We start from the raw sequence: 20,801 nt of genomic DNA, 5'->3' as shown, positions 1-20,801 counted from the left end.
TTTTTTTCCCACCACAGGGAAAATAAGAGTTTACTAGATGTGCATTTCCTCACTTTTCCTGCCTTTTGAACTTACCTGTCTCATCCATTGCTACCTTCTTCCCCATCTAAGAAGAAAACCTCAGATTAACTTCTAGCTCTATCCTTACATTTCATTTCTACCAGATCTTTCTATCCATTGTCCCCTTAAATGTCTAATTTCTTCCTTTTCCCTGGCACCTTCCTGATTACCCCCATATAAGCTCAGTCTCTCTCATAAAAACAACATAAATCTTGACCTGGCATCTATTGCTGGATACCACTTTGTTTCTCCTTTGTTCTTCAGTCTATGGTATGGTTTTTGCTCTCACTGTTTTCATTGGAATCACTCAAGCCATGACCCCTGATGGCTTTTTAAAATGTCCAGTTCATTGTACTCCTTTCCTGCCAAGTCTCTTTTGAAACTTTGACTTTATTAACCACACCTTTTTGAAACGTTACCCCCTTGGCCTTGGGGGCATCTAACTGTCTTCATTCTCTTCCTCCCTCTCTGATCATTTCTTCTTATTTTGCCACCAGCTTTTTCTCTGCCCCCTTCATGGTTCTGATGTTGTCCTATTTCTCTGCAAACACTGTGCACTCTCCATAGATGATTTATATACCCCCACAGCTTTAACTACCTACTATAAGTAGGTAGTTAAGTCTTTAAGCAAGGGTCTCCCTGCAGAGTTCAAGGTTTAGGCTTATCTGCCTATTGGTCTTTCCCCCTGCATATCTCACAGAAATCTAAGTCTGTCTAAAACTCAGTTTTTTCTGTTTTCCCCAAAAGCTGCTGCCCCTCCTGTATTCCACATTTTTATTAATAGTATTACTTTTCACCTAGTTGTTCAAGCGGGAAGTATCCATACATATTCTTTGACTCTTCCCTCTTGCTCCCCACGCCTTATTCTGCCCCAAAAGTACTGTCTCTGTCCCACTACCACTGCCTTAGTTCAGGCCTTATTATCTTTCATGTGGTCTCTTGCAGAAGTCTTATATTTGACTTGTGTACCTACTCCAGTTTATGTTTTATTTAGTATTTAATCAGCAGAAATGATCAGTCACCTAACATGGGTCAGGCCCCATGCTGGGCTCTAAACATACAATGAAGAAACAGGCATGGTTCCAGCTCTTATGGAGCTTACTTTCTAATGAGTGTGACAGAAATTAGTAATATTATAACACCAAGAGTATGTGTTTTGAAAGAAAGGAACACAATTCTCTGAGATAATCTAACAAAGGACGTTAGATCATCTCTGAGATAATCTAACAAAGGCTTCCTTGAAAAGGTGTGATTGAACTGAGATCTGAAGGGGGAAGGTTTTCAATAGGGTTTCAGATAGAACTGCATGTGCACAGACCCTGTGATGGGAGGAATCCAGGAGGCAGTGGTCTGAGGTAAGGCTGGAGAGGCAGAGGGGAAGGGTCATGGATAATTGTATGGGTCACATTAAAGATTTTGTTCTTCAGGCACTGGAGTGGCTCAGTCAGTTGAGCATCCAACTCTTAATTTTGGCTCAGGTCATGATCTCAGGGTCGAGGGATCAAGCCCCGCATTGGGCTCTGTGCTCAGCAGGGAGTCTGCTTGGGATTCTCTCTCTCCCTCTACTCCTCCCCCCACACCCCCCGCTCATGCTCTCTAAATAAGTGAATTAAGAAATAGGTAAGTAAATAAATAAATAAAATCTTAAAAAAAAGATTTTGTTCTTTATCCTAGAAAGAATGGGAATCCAGTGAAGAATTTTCAGGGTGGAGGTAGGGGATGGGTAGGCATGGGGAAAGGTGTTAACACGGTCGGAAGATGAATCTGGTTGCAGCGTGGAGAATGGATTTGAGGGGGCTTGAAAGACCACTTACTAGGTACATCCATGATCTTTCTAAAAAGCACAAATGAACTTCCCCCACTTCCTAATTCTCTAATTGTGCCCAAATAAAATCTAAACTATTTAGTCTAACAAACAAGGCCCTTTCTAGCACTTGAGAAGTTTTCTAGGCTTTTCTACCGCTTACTGATATGTATCCATGCCGGGCCTCATGTTCGCTATTTAACCTTTGTGCTTTCTGTTCTACCTATGCTGCCCTCTTCATCCCCCTTTATGAGCCTAGAGAACTTCTGTTTTCCAACAAGAGACCATTCCACACCATATCCTCTGAGAAGCCTTTCCAGAACATGCCTTATTCCCCACCCCAGGAAAAAAACAAAAACAAAAACAATCCATTGTTTATCCTGAATACCTGTTGGCACTGATTCTATAATATTATAACAATTTGTTTACCCATCTTCCTGACCCAACTGAGCTACGAGTGGTCAGGGATTGTATCATTCATCTTTGTTATCCATTCTTGTCTAGCACATTACCTGGTGCCTATAAATATTGAGTAAGCATTCCATTTTCCTGTTCTGACCACTTCACTTTTACCAATAATCAGGTCAGTTAAATATTTATTGACCACTTAACTATCCCAGGTGTGTGAGAGATAAACACATACACATACCATAGACCCCAGCTTGATCAATTTTTAGTGGTGGTAACTGTGCTTCCTTTCCTTATTAACTTACATTTCAATTTTTTTTAATAGGAACTTTGTTCATTGTACAGGTCTAGAATAGAGAATCACTGAAACTACAGAATGTCTCTTTTGAAATCTTAAAGTTAGGACTAACACAAACTCACAAACTCATCTAAACTGCAGCACTCCCAAGCTCAACCCCTGGGTGATCGGGAATTCAGTTGTGCCTGTCACAGGGCCACAAGAACTAGGGTGCCCTTGGTTTTTAGATTTGGGGGCAGAACTTACAATGTTTTCTCCCTTGACCTATTTGGGAGAAGGTCACAAATTGACTTGATCTTTTTTTTTCTTTTTTTCTAGATAACAGCAAAAGCTTCTATCATTTTTGTTACTCTTCAGTACAATGTTACCCTCCCTGCAACAGGTAGGTAGTTTTCTTTCAGAATTTTCTATTTAAGTAGGTTTTACTTGAACAAACTTGGAAATTACCATGAATACTAAATTCTTTAATTTTAATAGATTTCATTCATGATTAGACTGAATGTTACTTTAATGATTTTATAATGCGAGAAATGATGTATTTTGTTGACTTCACCCTATAGATTATGTGAAAATCATATGTGTTTAATGTTTATTGTGTATTTTGTAAATGGACTTGACTTTCCATGGGAGAACTTTATTTTCCCCTTCTCTTCCCTCTGATCTTTTTCATAAGAAAATTCTAAGACTAGATATTGAATATTTGTTTAAAGTGTTATCATTCAATCAGGGTTTCTAAAGGTACAATATTTAGGTTCAGTTTTTCTGACCTATGAGTTACGCTTTAGACCTAAAGTAACAATCCTTATAAGCCTATTTTATTTTCGTGTTTTTGTTGTGCTCTACCTCTAAATGTCAGTAAGCTCTAGGAGTTATAATAGCATCCAAACTACGCTTTCAGGCTTTATTTTTAAAAGTTTCATTTCTTTTCTTTTTTTTAGTTTTAAGTAGGCTTCACACCCAGCGTGGGGCTTGAACTCATGACCCTGAGTTCAAGAGTCACATGCTCTGCCAAATGAGCCAGCCAAGCGCCCCTAAAATTTTTATTTCTAAATTATGCAATGTGAAAGTCAAGTTGTTATTGGAAGTTGATTGTAGTTGAATACAGTGATACAATTAACCAGCATGGGTGAGGGTATTTGGTTAATAAAATATTAACGTATTCAGACAAGTATTTGGCTCTGTATTTAGAATATAGGATCAATTATATAACATTGAATTGGGTTTAATTCAGTTATATAGTTGTATAAATGCAGTTGACCCTTAAATAACGCAGAGGTTAGGGGCGTTGACCCCGTGCAATCAGAAATCTATGTACAATTTTTTGAGTCCCCAAAACCTTAACTACTAATAGCTTACTGTTGACCAGAAGCCTCACCAATAATATAAACAGTTGATTAACACATATTTTATATATGTATGATATACTGCATTCTTACAATAAACTAGAGAAAAAATGTTATTTTAAAAAGGAAAACGTTATTAAAATCATAAGGACAAGAATGTACATTGGCAGTACTGTAGTTCTTGAAAAAAATCTGCAGGTAAATGGACCCATGCAGTTCAAACCTATGTTGTTCAAGGGTCAACCATATTTGATTTAGTGTCTTAGATATCAGATCACTCAAAATCAAAAAGTTGTTTTGAAATTTGAATATGCCAGAGAACAATAGTGCTTTTTTTCCCAAATAATTTCCATAAATATAAAGCTTGAGAACAATAATTTACAGCAACTCACAAGTATTTGATTAAGATTTGTTTTGAAAAATAGAACAATATCGAGGATTAAAAACAATTTTAAGTAGCAGTTGCCTCTGTCTATAGTGCTGATAGGTCAAAACTCATTCAAATAGAGGTTAAATCAGTTTTTCTATCAGAATCATAACAAAGTGTCTAGTTTGAAAAGAGGTAGAAAATTTAAGAGACAGATAGGCTAAGTATAACTTTGATATAACCTAATCTCTACCTGGGATAATATCAATTTTACAGTCTTCCCAAGGATCTGAGTATGGCCTCCCCTTCCCTGTTTTTTGGTCTTTGATGGCTGTAACTAACATGTGTCAAGTCTTTTGTAAGTAATTTCTGAGGCCTTAGATTTCTGGGTAGTTTTCAGTTTTCATTGCTTCTAAGACTCAAGATGTCCAAAAGCAAATCACCTATAATGTTTCTATAGAACTTATTTATTAGGTTAGTCTTCTTTTGTTTGTTTCCATAACTATGTTGTACTTAGTGCTGTTTTTATAATCTTATGTATATTTTTGTGTATGTGTGTTCTTCCTTTTTGGCCTCTTCAGAAGAACAAGCTACTGAATCAGCATCCCTTTATTACTATGGTATCAAAGATTTGGCTACAGTTTTCTTCTACATGCTAGTGGCGATAATTATTCATGCCATAATTCAAGAGTATGTGTTGGATGTAAGTATGCAATCTTAGAAATCTATACTTTATAAAATACTAGTGCTCCATACTTAACGGTAGTCACATATTAAATATGCTTTATAATGTCTTTTTAATTACTAATGGTTGTTTTTATTTTTAGAAAATTAACAGGCGAATGCACTTCTCCAAAACGAAACACAGCAAGTTTAATGAATCTGGTCAGCTTAGTGCATTCTACCTTTTTTCTTGTATTTGGGGCACATTCATTCTAATATCTGTAAGTATATACTATGCTTAAATTTTCATTTCTCAAAGTATTTATGTTATATAGCCAGAACAGAAAATGATGTCCTATTTTTAATGCTCATAAGCAAAGCCTGAACCTTAGACAATCCCTTCTCTATTCTTGTTCTTATCTAAGATTAGGAATTCTTCTTTTGAACTAGTATAAATCAAGTTTCAGCAATAAGCCTCTTTTTTCATTAGTTTTCATACAGCAGAAATTCTAAACTGTGTTTAATGTTTCAGAAAGTCTTACTCATTTTTAGTCAATCTGAATATTTTATATCCTGTAGTCATTTGCAGATATCTCTATATTAGCAAAAAGGGTAAAAAGTCAGTGATAACTTTTACTGGGTTATATGAGTTGTAATGTTTCTAGTCATTTCCTCTTTTAAAAACAATCTGGGTAGTATCCAAGCAACTTAAAATACTGTGTAACTTTACAGTTAAAGCTATCAAAACCTTTAACTGTATCATTCTAACTAGTGAGGGGGAAGGTAGTATTTACATTAGTATTAGTATTAACAGTCTCTGAATTTATAGCACTCTAGAGTTTACGTATTTTTTAGTTTGTTAGGAAACGTAATTTTTTTTAATCACCATGTTAGAGATGAATAAACAGGTAAAGTGTACGATATTTAATGTTGGAAATAGATTAAAACTCAGTCTTTCCAGGCTCATGCCTTTCTATGCTGCTGCTTTAATGATACTTTATAAATATATGTAATTTCTGCTTAAAATCTACTGTATAATTTTTTTAAACATAATCGTGTTACATTTCGGTAGGAAAATACTTACTAAAGATATGTCACTTGACAGGTTTTTTGTTTTTGTTTTTTACACATGTGCAATAATTCTCACTGAATAGATCTGGTTACGTAAGAAAAAGATTTGGGTTAGTGTGTGGACATCATCCTATAAAACTTGGCAGCACCTTGATCCTCCATCTCCTGTCAGGTGCTCCGTCTTTCCCGAAACCCTTCTCTGATCACCCAAGACAAAATTCATCTCTCCCATAGCTGTTGTTGCCTCTGTTATGTACCATTACTGTTTTTTGGTTGTTTTATGTTTGTTCACATACATGTATTTTTTACTGTATTGGATTATTGAATTTTGAAGGCCAGGAATTATGCTTATTTGACTTCATATCTTTCATAGTGATTTTCGCTTTGCTAAAATAAGCAATTCAACTGAATCAAAAATAACTAAAACAACTAAAAAGTTTAACTTCAGTGGGCTCTTTGGAGTGCCTGATCTAGGAAATTATAAATGTGCAAGAAATGAAAATAATGTCTTATTTTCCAAGAAGTTTGCATTATACTCAATAGGCTAATTTTTATATCTTCTTCCTTAGGAAAACTACATCTCAGACCCAACTATCTTGTGGAGGGCTTATCCCCATAACCTGATGACGTAAGTCATTTTAGCAGGCTTTTCTTAGTTAAGGACCATGGTTGTGTCACTTTTAAGCAGAACCCATTCTTGTCATTCTCTTTAGGACTTTGGCAAATTCATACAATAGGTATGTCGTTGGCAATCCCTCTGCCATAAGAAAAAAAGTTCTCATGCTCTTTTTTTCATGCATAATTAATATTTCCAACATGTTCATTAGCTTGAGAAAACTGATTTTAACAGTCTTAATTTAGTTCTGGTTTCCCTTCTCCCTCATCCTTTCTCCTCGTCAGTTCTCCATCTTTGCTGTGCTTTTTGCTCCTTTTCTATGCCCCAGTCTCTTTTTACTCCTTTCATTTCTTATTCTCTTACACTGTAAACTTCAGGGTAGCAATTGTCTCTTTTTTATCTTCCTAGTCCCCAAGGTTTCTATACAGTCCTATAAAAAAGCTCAGTGTTGGAAAGACATTCAGCTAAATTACTCATTCTTCAAGCCCAGCTCTAGCACGACTATTCCATATTATATTTCCTTCCTACGTTAGCCTATATTATCTTTTGCTTTCCTGAATTTGTCATTTTGGTATTAATATTTTAGGTAATATCTCTACATTGTCATGAATGTTCTATAATTGTTCCATTTATGTAAGTCTTATATTGTGCCCATACCCACCAAGACTCTGTGTACCTTGACAGCAAGTAGGAACTGTCTCTCTATATTATATATCCTTTGGTGTGCCAGGCCATATGTAGGTGTTTGTCACCTAGACAGCATTCAGTAAATGCATTATGATTTGAGAATTGGAGAAAAAGATACGAAGGGAATAACATGACCATGTGTACCTTTGTTTTAAGTCCAGCAATAATACCCACGCTGCTGAGTCATTCTGAGTTTTAAAAATATTAATTCAGTGAGCTTTTATGCAGTAGGGTTATAAATATCATATTTATATGGGACTATCTCCCCTCTCCCCCCCAAAATTTATTTCCAATTGGTTTTATGTTTTCAATTTTAGAAGTCTGGAGGAAAAGGGGAAGGGAGAACAAAAAGAAAGCAGGAAGACTGGAGGGGTATAATGTCAAGAGACTATTGATTTTAGGCTGATGAGCTCTGTCTCCTGGGGAACACTTCCATGCTGTATTCCTCTTTCTATGGTTTGCCTCCATTTATTTGGGGGTTCTATTAGTATTCCAACCAGGTAGAGTTACCATATTGCCCTAAGAAAAAAGCCAGGGGATATTTTCAGTTGGGATTATACCAGTTTCAGGTGATCATTTATCTAGGTACCTTCGCTTTTGTGTCCATCTTTTTGCCCTTCCTGCTTTCCTTTTGATGAAACCTTAAAGGTCTGCAAGGTAATTCCCTCAAAGTCATGTTCCTTATGTTTTCAGTAGCTAACATGACATACTAATCAGTATTAATGTACTAATAAACAAGGGGGTCTGGTTCCTCCCAGCCAGCGTGCAGGTTGTCAGCGTTCTGCAGGTAATGTCTTTGCATCTGTTGTTTAATCCAGAGGAATCAACTGGTGGTGAGAATATTCTAGGGAGACAGGGAAGTGGCTGCTGGGGAGTTGTTAAAGGTGCACAGAGTACTGTAGGGAGACCTGAAATGATAACACGAAGGTGGCTACTTAGTACATCCTGATTTCCAGCGTTTGTTTTTACTTTATTCTTTAAAAATTTCATGCTTTAAAAGGTATTTTTTTTTCCTTTCTTGTGCAGATTTCAAATGAAGTTTTTCTACATAGCCCAGTTGGCTTACTGGTTTCATGCTTTTCCTGAAATCTACTTCCAGAAAACCAAAAAAGTAAGCTGGGATTTTGTAATTTTAAAAGTTGTCATTTTTTTTCCCTTTTTTTGAAAAGTCACTCTAAAATTAAACATTTCCTCACATCTCTAACCCGCCTCTTTCTTTCCCACCTCAACTCTTCCCGCATTATTCTCCTACCTCCCCTCTTTCCACAAAGACTAAATATCCTCACATATTTCTTGAAAAAAACTTTTGTCGTATTTTAACTGAGAGTGGACTCTTTTACATTTGACATGTTAATCTCCTGTCTTAAAACTGTATTAGTGGTAATTTTAAATAAAATTTAAACAAATTTTGAAATGTAATATTAGTTTTATATTATTGATATTCTTAGGAGTTTCACAAATGAGACAAAAGCATTAATCAGATTATTCTGCAACCAATAGTTCTGTGTGTTAAGGCCCAGTAAAAAAAATTCAGTATTAAATAAAGTAAGCTTCACTCAGCAGTGAAGCTTTTCCTGAAATGGGAGGCGCATTCTTCTTAGCATCTGAGAAAGATGTTTGTTTGTTTTATTTGTACAAATAATGACTGGAGGAGTACAATATCCTTCTTTCTATTTTACCCTCAGTACTTCTAAAGTCAAACTTTGTGATATCTCAAAGTACACTTTAGTTCCTTTCTTTAACTCCTCTCTCAAACCTATACCACCTCCCCGTTGCTTGAAACTAAATACAGCAGCTCACCTGTGCTCTACAGGGGTTTTGCTGGTTTGTACCACCTCCTCCCTGCTCCCTTTTCCTCTGTGCTCTCCTTGGGCTTCATTCACACTGATATGCTCTAATTTTATGATGCCAGCACATCAGTTCTTTTTCTGGGAATACCATTAAATTAATCAAACACTCATATTCCCTTTTTCAGGGAGAGAGTATTTTTAAAATCCTTATACAGGAATACAGACAAAACAAGTTTAGTCCTGAGTTAACAACTATTAAAGCTGGGTAGGGCTACATGGGGATTCTTTATACTCTCTATTGGTTGAATATATATTTACATTTGTCCACATTTAAAGCTCCCTTACTTTGAGACGCTTTTCAGGATAGAAGTGTAGCATGACCACCAGTTCATCTCTGCCTTCTCCAAAGCCACACCATTTCTATATGTACTGCAAGTAGCTAATCCAGCGTATAGCTACCTGACTTACTACTGCTTTGTGTCTGTGGTTTTGTGTCCTCTGTGTATGTCATCATTGATGTTGTCTGCTATGATTAGAAAACAGCACCAAATAGAGTTCATATACTATGGCTTGAAAGTTCTTTTTATGTTGATTTCTTTTTCAAGTGGAGTGTTTTTCTAGTTAAGTTGATTATAAGGATTAGGATGAAGATCCATAAAACCTTTGGCTTAGAACCGTGTTAAGATAAGATCCTTAGGCCCACAATTTCCAGAAGCCCTTCCATATGCAGTAAGCACCTGGTGCGAACCACAGATGTCCTAGAGCTGCACTGCCCAAAACAGAAGCCACTAGCCACATTTAAAGTAATTACAGTTAAAAACAGTAGTTAAAAACAAAATGTACTTTCTTAGTCACACTTAGCCCTATTGCAAGTACTCATTTAGCCACATGTGGCCATACTGTCTGCCATTTTGCATAGCAGAGATAGCATTTCCATCATTGCAGAAAGTTCTGTTGGGCAGTGTTGCTGAGAACATCATAGTTTCTTGATGTCTTAGTACCGTGGCTCAAATATTTAAAGCTTTCTTCATGCACATATTTGTATACCCATAGACATAATACCTCTGGGCTTCATTATTAATCTGTCTTCGTCATTGATCATGTAAATAAAGAAGGACATTTCAAAGTAATTGTTCATTTTAGTTTTCAAAGTTCTTTCCTTATCAATTCCTGCCAGATGGCATTTCTCCAGAAATGCAATCTAATTTTTATGGAATAATTTGCATAACTTAGAACTTAACTGAAACTATTTTTAACACCTACATATGACAGTCGAAAGTAACTGTTTCAAGTAATTAACATAATTTGAAAGTAACAGCTGCATATGTGTTAAACAGTTTCTTAAAATTTACTCTATGAAAATTATTTTTGGAAGAACTCTTTACTGGAAGAAACTAGTACAGTGATTGTTTTGAACTGATCCTACAGAGAAGTGAAGAAAGAAAGGAATACTGCTGTTAGTAGCAGTTCAAGAGGTGTGTTAGTCACAAATAACTGTTTCTTTTAAGGAGAATATTTTAAATACATACAATATGTATGCCTCAATATAAACATTATTCCATTTTGCCCATAAGAAGGTTCACGTGTAATTTCTTAGCCAACTTGAATATGTGGGCTTTTGGAGAAGTCTCAATGAAATAGCCAAATATTTTATTTCTCATATTCAGTTTATTTAGTTTAATTATACATGCATATAATTGTATATCCTGTGAAGTTTTTTAAATTGGAAATAATGCTTTTTCCCCTTCCCCCTTCATGGAAGTTATATTCACACTTTCCACATGTAATTTTGTTGTTCATATCTGTCATTCATCACTAGAGCCACTTTTTGAATCCTCTCAGTTTTTCCAGAGTACAACATCTTCCACTGATTCCTCTGCTAGGCCCCCTAGAAATAGGCCCCCTATTTCTAAGTGCTAGGCACTTAGAAATCACATTGATTGAGGTTTTTAAGGCTGTGTATCTTACCCAAACATTGTATTTCTTATTCAAAATAATCAGTATTGATCCCTACTACATAAGAGTTTTGAAAAGATTTAAATATGGGATGGCTCCATCTGTGGTTTAGGGGAAAATCTTTGCCTTATATTTGGGCATATTTATGATACTAAGTTTGAAATCAATTTTTTTTACAAGAACAGTGTAGTTAAGAAAAGCATTTTCTTATAAGAACAAATTTACTAAAGCATGTGGCTGATCTTTTTAATAAAAAGATGTTGGAATAACAACTGAAAATGTCACTTGAAGTTATTTATAATTTTAGAATTTATTTTGATTTAATGTACTATATTTACTAGATTTTCCATGAAAAATAAGACTATTAGAATTTTAAGTCATCATGCCATGATTTCATTCTTTTATTAATTATTTAAACAGTAACATTAAGAATAAGAGACTTTGATAAAGTTTTTTTTTTATTTTTAAGATTTTCTTTATTTGAGAAAGAGAGTGCACAAGCAGGGGGAGGGAGAGGGACAAGTAGACTCTGCGCCAAGCATGGAACCTGATGCGGGGCTTGATCCCACAAACCTGAGGTCATGACCTGAGCTGAAACCAAGAGTCTGACGCATAACTAACTCAGTCACCCAGGTGCGCCTTAGAACTTTGATAAAGCTTTTCTAATAACTCATTTTCATTATGTCTTTTTTCCATTCAAGTATAAAAGAATTTTCTTAATCTTTATTTTTGAGAGAGCCCGCGGTGGGGAGGGACAGAGGGGAGGGAGAGGGACAAGCAGAATGCAGAGCCCCATGTGGAGTCAATCCCCTGATGCTGAGGTTATGCCTGAGCCAAAACCAAGAGTTAGACACTTAACTGACTCAACCACCCAGACGCCCTAAGCAAGAGCTTTTAAAATAGTTCCTACAGCTTTCCAAAGGACAGAGCATCAAGAAATCGTTTTCTAAATAACATTCCCTTTAGCTATATACAAATTGACCAGTGTCTCTAAAGCAATGTTTGTATACTCAAAGCCTAACCAGAGAAAAAGTAAAAATAAATGAGTGACAGAGAGGAGTATAATATAATACTACAGGGAGTGATGGAGCTTGTTGGGAACCGGAAAACGCATGCTCTATATTAAAGGCATTCCCAAATCCTTTTAAGATTACAAAAGTAATGGGGATGATATAGCATGATTTTTAAAATGAGAAATTTTATCTAGATTTCATTTAGAAAATGGCACCCCTGTTCTAAGCCAGACTCCTGACATTCTTTAGTCCTCGTGGGGTGACAGCCCCACAGATGCTTATGTGTCTAAGGCCAACAACAGCCTTGCGCAGCACCATGGTCTCTGGGGTTACACATTTCCGGGGGGTGGGGGGAATGAGGAATGGAGGGGGCTGGGTGAAACTTGGCCATCTGAGCTCAGATCTGGCCACATCACAGATCCCAGTTAGGGAGTCAGCATGCCATCCAAGAGCAATGATCACTCTTCTCAAATCTAGTGTCTAGATGAATAAAAAAGTGGCTGAGAGAAAGCTGTTTTGGCTTCTCAAGACATTTTCACACATCATCCTACAATTTTATTATGTAAATAAATGTTTTCTAACAGGAGCCAGAAATGAGGTTTTGCTTATTTGTTTGTTTAAAGATTAACAAACTTTGGGTCACCTGGGTGGCTCAGTGGGTTAAGCGTCCAACTCTTGGTTTCAGATCAGGTCATGATCTAAGGGTCCTGGGATCAAGCCCCATGTCAGGCTCCTTGCTCCTTGCAGAGTCTGTTTGAGATTCTCTCCTTCCCCTCTTTCCCCCCCCCCCACTTGAGTGCGCGCTCTCTCTCTCTCTCTCTCTCTCAAATAAAATCTTTTAAAAAGCTATTGCTAGGCATTTGATGGTTATGAAGATGGAAGCCCATGATAGATGGTATTTTATTCTTCATTATTGACTCAGTTGGTTGACTACCAAAAAAGGGCAAGGCTAAAATGCAAAGTTGAACCTGAATTTAAGAAAGAAGCTTCAGGGGCACCTGGGTGGCTCAGTTGGTTAAGCAGCTGCCTTTGGCTCAGGTCGTGATCCCAGCCCCACATCAGGCTCCTTGCTCAGCCTGCTCCCCCTGCTTGTGCACTCTCTCTCTCTGTCAAATAAATAAAATCTTAAAAGAAAAGCTTCAACCTCACCTTACCTAATTAGGTTGAGATTTAAGGACAAAAGATAAGAGAAATAGAATGGCTTTTGAAAAAGTAGTTTGTAATTTATAAAAGTGTTTTTAGATTTGGCAAAGGAAAAAAATAAGCAGCTTAGGTTCTCTGTTAAATGATGTATTTTTAAAATTTGTGTTTCTTCTTTAAAATTAAATCTTTTTTAACCCCCCCAAAAATAGTTTTTTTAAATAGTTTTTCCAGCAGTTACTCCAGCAATTAGTTACATTGATTTACACAAGTTTTATAAAGAGTTTAGTGTTCAATCAGCAATTAAAAAACTGCAAAGCTTTTGTTGTAAGTATCAAGAGTCCCCCTGCTCTCTTTTCTCCTCAGAAATTTGGAGCATAGATTAACATATCTGAAGAATATGGTAGTATTTCCCATACCAAGTCACATGCCACTTGCTTTAATTTAAAATATTTTATTTAAAATTATAGTTAAAAGTGTTTTGTTGTGTACTATCCACAATCATGTTGTGCAGTGCCAGTAATATAAAACCACACTTTGAGAAACATCTATATCATGTATATACAGTGACACCTCTATTCATAGCATGTGAAATTACATTTATAACACTGCAAGTGAGCTGTTCTAAAATGACTGTAAGACCAGAAAAAGGTTTCCTTGTGGTTGAACTTCAGCATATTAGTCTTGATACTGTTCTCCCTCTCTCTCTTTTTTTTTTTTTAAGATTTTTATTTATTTGAGGGAGGGAGAGAGCATGAGCTAGGAGAGGGGGAGAAGGGGAGGGGCAGAGGGAGAGGGAGAAACAGACTCCCCACCGAGCAGAGAGCCCAACACAAGACTCAGTCCCAGGACCACAAGATCATGACCTGAGCCAAAGGCAGATGCTTAACCGACTGAGCCACCCGGGGCGCCCCTCCCTCTCTCCTTTTGTAAGAAATATTTCATTGGAAGTTTAAAAATTAAGACAGCTTATTTTTTGAGATCCTTCTCTCTCCAATTGGAAGAACCACTGTCCACTTGGTATCATGTCTTGGGTTTTTTTCCCCCGAGAGTCCCAAAACATAGTAGCATATATAGTACTATTCAACTGTCTTATGTTCTGCCTTTCTAACACTTGGTTTTTGTACCATTCTTACTAGAGAAGAGTTTTCAGTTTCAAAACTACAAGTATAAAATCTCTACTCTTTCTCCAAAGATTTGGAGAAGTAACTTTACTGAAATGTAGAAAGAGATGTAGAGGGCCAATAGACACCTGAACTCAACTGTACTAGATGCCAGAGATGAGTTTAGTGAGCTTCCAGGGGAATACAGTTCCAGCCACTTAATATCAACCCTCCATTTAAAAAATTGCAATTAGCAGCTGTTGTACATGAAAAGTACTAACCAGGCTTACTATAGCCTGATACTGTATATATGTCAGGCTACTATAACTATGTTCATATATACATGGAACACAGCAAAAACCAGAGTAGAAATGAGATGTATATGCATTTCATAAATTAACAAGTGTTTATTGAGTTTAACACTGTCAGTTTTTGTGGGGTTTTTTTGTTTAAGATTTTACTTATTTATTTGACACAGAGAGAGAGACAGCAAGAGAGGGAACACGAGCAGGGGGAGTGGGAGAGGGAGAAGCAGGCTTCCCACTGAGCAGGGAGCCCGTTGCGGGGCTCCATCCCAGGACCTTGGGATCGTGACCTGAGCCAAAGGCAGACGCTTAACGACTGAGCCACCCAGGCGCCCTGAACACTGTCAGTTTTTACAAACATTTGTGACTGCAACTCAAGATGAAAAGCTAGATTTTACATCATAATTTAGTGTGTATGTGTGTGTGAAATCTGTATAAAATTTTCATGAAACAGTACAATATGCTGTACACGAAATGTTTCATTGTGTTTTAATCTATAATGCATCTCTCTATTTACAGGAAGATATTCCTCGTCAGCTTGTCTACATTGGTCTTTACCTCTTTCACATTGCTGGAGCTTATCTTTTAAAGTAAGTTGGGGTTTTGCTTGGATGTGTAAATGGGACTGGGTAAATAGTGGGTCAATCTGTCTTAATTGATAATCTTTACATTTTAAATTTGTCTTTTTAACAGCTTGAATCATCTAGGACTTGTTCTTCTGGTGCTACATTATTTTGTTGAATTTCTTTTCCACATTTCCCGCCTGTTTTATTTTAGTGACGAAAAGTATCAGAAAGGGTAAGTTGTTAAGCCCTTCTCTTTCTTGTGTAATTGAAGTCAACCTCTGTGTTGCCAAGGACTGTGCTATTGCCAAGGTCCAAGCTGGGGGCAATTATATCACTCTGTAAGCTGTTAGTAGTAGCTTTAAATAAAATGAAACAATTTTACAATTCAGGTTGATACTTTATTCTCTCAAATGAAGTCTCCTCTTTGTCCTCACTAGAGAGATGTTACATTGGAACTTAGAATTTTTGAAGGTTTTGGGGTTTATTTTTCTGTTACAATTGCCTTTTTGTTTAATGCATGTTTTTCTTTTGGAGGAAGAGTAATAGGAAAGTGATAATAGGGATAATAGAAATAGGAAAGAAGAAAAGAAATAATAGATTATATAGCCTAAAAGATATTAAAATATTTCGATGGGAAAATTGGATTGAAAACAGAATTGGAGCAGTATGACTTGTTACAAAAAAGAAAGTAAAACTAGGCCTCTTAAGTGGGAATTGGGTGTCCTGTTAACAGGACAGCTTTTGTTTTGTCCAGCATTTTTCAAAATTGTTCTGTGTACCAGTAGTTTTGAGGATCGTTAATTATAGTTATATTAAAAAAAAGATCAGCTAAACAAAAAGTCAATTATTTCTTTACTGGACTTCCTAGAATCTTAAATCTGCTATGTTACATATTTCCAAGAGTGTGATATATAGCATATCCCAAACATTTTCCTTCAGAATCTTTTCTTGCAGAACAATAAGAAATGTTGTTTTAATATGCATTTACTTAGTAGGAATCTGATGCCTATTAGAATCTATTCATATCTTTGTAATTTTATGAATCTGACTTAAGACATTTTTCTTACAGGTTTTCTCTGTGGGCAGTTCTATTTGTTTTGGGAAGACTTCTGACTTTAATTCTTTCAGTACTCACTGTTGGCTTTGGCCTTGCAAGAGCAGAGAATCAGAAACTGGATTTCAGTGCTGGGAACTTCAATGTGTTAGCTGTAAGGTACAGCCAATTTAACATTTTTCTCACTTTGTACTGCTATAATAGTATGTATTATCCGTTTATGATGTAGATCATCTTAAAAAAATAGTAAAATACGGGGGGGAACACATTCATTTGATTTCAAACCTGCTGCAGTTGCATATGTCTGAATTGAAATTCTAAGGGTTTTCTTTGAATTTAGAGATTAACTATTAATGGGATAATTGTTTATTAACATCATCTTGTCACCAGTGGGAATTTAGCACCAAGATTATAATCCTGTCAGTGCAAGATAGAACACTGCATTCAATGGCATTGCTTTGATATACTCTGATTTTTGTTTATTAACCTTAATATCCTCAGAATTGCTGTCCTGGCATCCATTTGCATTACCCAAGCATTCATGATGTGGAAGTTCATTAATTTTCAGCTTCGGAGGTGGAGGGAACATTCTACTTTTCAGGCACCTGCTGTGAAGAAGAAACCAACAGTGACTAAAGGCAGGTCTTCTAGAAAAGGAACAGGTTTGTGTTCACTAAGCAGTGGAAAAGCTGAAGTAGAAAACATTTAAAAAAAATGTTGTGGGGTCTTATTCTAAACTTAATTAAAATTAAAAAAATTTTTATTTTATTTGAGAGAGAATGAGAGAGCGCTGTGCACATGAGCAGGGGAAGGAGCAGAGGGGGAGGGAGAGGGACAAGCAGACTCTGGGCTGAGCACAGAGCCCAATGCAGGGTTCGATCTCACGAGCCTGAGATCATGACCTGAGCCAAAGCCAAGAGTCAGACACTCAACTGATTGAGCCACCCAGGCAACCCTAAAATCCTATAAGGAAAATTTATTCTGTTTTTAGCAAAATCAGAGGCAAAGTAAAACTTAACCCATTGGACAGTTTCTTGATTCCCTGGGGTCAGTTATTCCCCAAAAGCTGTCCACTAAATTTCTCTCTCCCAAGTTTTCCCCTAGACCAGTGTATATGGGCCATTTTAGTCGTGAATAATTATCCCAGCAAGCGGGAGTTTGTGCTTTCAAGCATCTTACTCATATTTAAAACACAAAACCTCTTTACAGCCCCTCCCCATCTTAGTTCCAAGTAGAACAGCATTTTCTATAACTTTTGATTGCTTGATCCTTCATCTTTGAGGCTGCATCATACCCTCTTTTCTTCATCTGGCTTTTGATTGAAAATGCATTGACATTGCTGTACTTTTTTCAACTAGTATTTGGTGTTATAATAAGAATTGTAACATAGGAATTCCATTTTTAAAAATATATCAACTCTGGTTTGCTCCTTAAAAGTCTTCATATTTGATAGTTTATGTCCTCCAGCCCTGTCCTGTTCAAGCTTGTCTCAGCAACTCTTGGGCCTTTGCATTTCATATAAATTTTAGAACATCTTGGTCAATTTCCACCACCACCCCCCCCAAAAAAAAACTCTTGCTGGGATATTGGATTGGAATTACATTGAATTTATAGATTTTTGGGGAGAAATGAGCATTTCAGCCCATGAATATGGTATATACTTCCATTTACCTAGATTATCTTTAACTTCTTTCAGTGATATTTATTTAATAACCATTTTGTTGGGATCTAAATCACATACCATGAGGTTCACCCTTTAAAGTATATGGCTCAGGGCCGCCTGGGTGGCTCAGTCGTTGGGTGTCTGCCTTTGGCTTGGGTCATGATCCCAGAGTCCTGGGATCGAGCCCCGCATCGGGCTCCCTGCTCGGCTAGAAGCCTGCTTCTCCCTCTCCCACTCCCCCTGCTTGTGTTCTTGCTCTCTCGCTATGTCTCTCTCTGTCAAATAAATAAATAAAATCTTAAAAAAAAAAAGTATATGGCTCAGTGGTTTTTAAGTATATTCACAAAGTGTGTAAGCCACTAATTCGAGAACATTTTTATCTCCCCAAAAAGAAACCCAATGCCCACTAGGAGTCATTTCCTGTCCCTTCCTTCCCCCTGCCTCTGGCGGCCACTTACCTATTTTCTGTCTCTGTGGATTGGCTTTTTCTGGACATTTCATATAAATGGAATCATAAATTGTGATCTTTTGCAACTGGTTTCTTTCACTTAGCTTATACTTAAGGTTCATACATGTAGCAAATACCAATACTTTATTCCTTTTTATGGCCAAGTACTATTTCATTGTGTGGATATACCAGATTATGTTTATCCACTTACTAATTGATGGGCATTTGGGTTGTTTCCACTCTTTAGCTAATTGAATAATGCTGCTGTAAACATTTATGTACAAGTTTTTGTTTGAACACCTGTTTTTGCTCTCTTGGGTATATACCTAAGAATGGAATGGCTAGGTCAAATGGTGATTGTATATTTAACATTTGCGGGAGGAACCGCTAAACTGATTTCCGAAGTGGCTGCACCATTTTACATTCATTGTTTTTACATATGATATCCAGTTGTCCCCTGCAGCATTTGTTGAAAAGACTAACCTTTCTCTATTGTGTTGTCCTGATACCCTTGTTGAAAATCAGTTGATCTAAAGTGCTTCCAGGGCAGAATAAATAACTTGTTTTCGGTGGGGAGAGGAAATCAGTTGATCAAAAAGTAGGAATTTATTTTTGTACTCTCAATTCTGTTTTGTTAATCTATATGCCTATTCTTTTTTTTTTTTAATTTTATTATGTTAGTCACCATACATTACATCATTAGTTTTTGATGTAGTTTTCCATGATTCATTGTTTGTGTATAACACCCAGTGCTCCATTCAATACCTGCCCTCTTTAATACCCATCACCAGGCTAACCCATCCCCCCACCGCCCTCCCCTCTAAAACCCTCAGTTTGTTTCTCAGAGTCCATAGTCTTTCATGGTTCATTATGCCTATTCTTATGCCAGTACCACACTGTCTTGATTACTGTTGCTTTCTAGTTTGTTTTGAAATCGGGAAATGTGAGTCCTCCGTTTTGTTCTTTTTCATACTTTGGTTATTCTGGGTTCTTTGAACTTCCATATGAATTTTAGGATCAGCTTGTCAGTTCCTGCAAAAGCAGCTTGGCTTTTGATATGCATGATTTTGAATCTTTCGATTCCCTTGAAAAATAGGAACATGGATGTCCTTCCATTTATTTGGGTCTTCTTTCATTTCTTTTAGTTAAATTTTGTAGTTATCCATGTATAAGTCTTGCACTTCTTTTTATTCCTAAGTATTTTATTCTTTTTGATGATATTGTAAATAGAATTGTCTTCTTAATTTCTTTTTTGGATTGTTTATTGCCAGTATATAGAAATATTACTGATTTTTCCATATTGATTTTTTTATCCTGCAACATCGCTGAACTTTTTAGGGTTAGTATTTAGTAGTGGGGTTTTTGTGTGGATTCCTTTGCATTTTCAGTATGCAGGACCATGTCATCTGCAGATGGAAATAGTTTTACTTCTTCCTGTCTAATCTGGATGATTTTTATTTCATTTTCTTGCCAAATTGCCCTGCCTAGAACCTCCAAAACAATGTTGAGCGGAAGTGGTGGGAGCAGACACCCTCATCTTGTTCCTGATATTATGAGGAAAGCATCTAGTCCTTTACCATTAAGTATGATGTTACCTGTGGGTTTTCCTAAATGCCTTTATCAGCTTAAGGAAGTTCCCTTCTATTTCTGGTTTACTAGTATCCTTATCATGAAAGGATGTTAGATTTTGTCACTTGCTTTTTTAGCATCTACTGAAATCATCAAATGGTTTCTGTCCTTCATTTTATTGATATCACGTATTACTATATTTTTTAAAGATTTTGTATTATTTGACAGAGTGAGAAAACACAGGCAGCGGGGGAAGGGCAGAAGCAGACTCCCCGCTGAGCAGGGAGCCTGATGCGGGACTCAATCCCAGGACCCTGAGATCATGACCTGAGCCGAAGGCAGACAACTTAACCCACTGAGCCACCCAGGCGCCCGATACCAATTACTATTAATTGATTTTTGAATGTTAAGCCAACAATGCATTCCTGGGATAGATCTCATTTGGTCATGGTATATAATCCTCTTTAGATGTTGTTTAATTTGATTTGTTAGTATTTTATTGAGCATTTTTATATCTATATTCATAAAGGATATTGATGTGTCTTTTTTGGTAATATATATTATTTTCAAATGTAAAACCAATCTTGCATTTCTGACATAAATTCAAGTTGATGATTCATCACTTCTAGTAGATTGGTGTTTTCAGTATTTTTTTAGAATTTTTGTACCTGTGTTCATATAAAAGATTGGCCTCTAATTAGCCTGGTTTTGTTTTTGTAATGTTCCTATCGGATCTTAGTGTCAGAGTTATGGTGGCTTTATAAATAAAAGTATTGGGCAGTTTTATCTTTTGTGTGATGTCAGCATTATTTCTTACTTAAATGTTTGGAAGAATCTACCAGGGAGGCCACCTAACCTAGAATCTTTTCTAGGGTAG

General features: G+C 36.5%; 1 protein-coding gene across 1 annotated transcript in view; it reads left to right on the top strand.

The window, feature by feature from the left end:
* TRAM1 (translocation associated membrane protein 1) overlaps window positions 1-20,801 on the top strand; it is a 31,454-nt gene that overhangs the window by 5,163 nt on the left and 5,490 nt on the right. The window contains exons 2-10 of the mRNA XM_027586254.2: window positions 2,889-2,952; window positions 4,862-4,983; window positions 5,108-5,224; window positions 6,584-6,642; window positions 8,344-8,428; window positions 15,144-15,214; window positions 15,318-15,422; window positions 16,260-16,403; window positions 16,746-16,906. Coding sequence (XP_027442055.1) covers window positions 2,889-2,952; window positions 4,862-4,983; window positions 5,108-5,224; window positions 6,584-6,642; window positions 8,344-8,428; window positions 15,144-15,214; window positions 15,318-15,422; window positions 16,260-16,403; window positions 16,746-16,906 — 928 coding nt within the window. The remainder of the gene's footprint in view (window positions 1-2,888; window positions 2,953-4,861; window positions 4,984-5,107; window positions 5,225-6,583; window positions 6,643-8,343; window positions 8,429-15,143; window positions 15,215-15,317; window positions 15,423-16,259; window positions 16,404-16,745; window positions 16,907-20,801) is intronic.

This window comes from Zalophus californianus, chromosome 4, assembly GCF_009762305.2.
Source record: "Zalophus californianus isolate mZalCal1 chromosome 4, mZalCal1.pri.v2, whole genome shotgun sequence".
NCBI classification, from domain to species: Eukaryota; Metazoa; Chordata; class Mammalia; order Carnivora; family Otariidae; genus Zalophus; species Zalophus californianus.
This window is presented reverse-complemented; position numbering and strand designations above follow the sequence as displayed.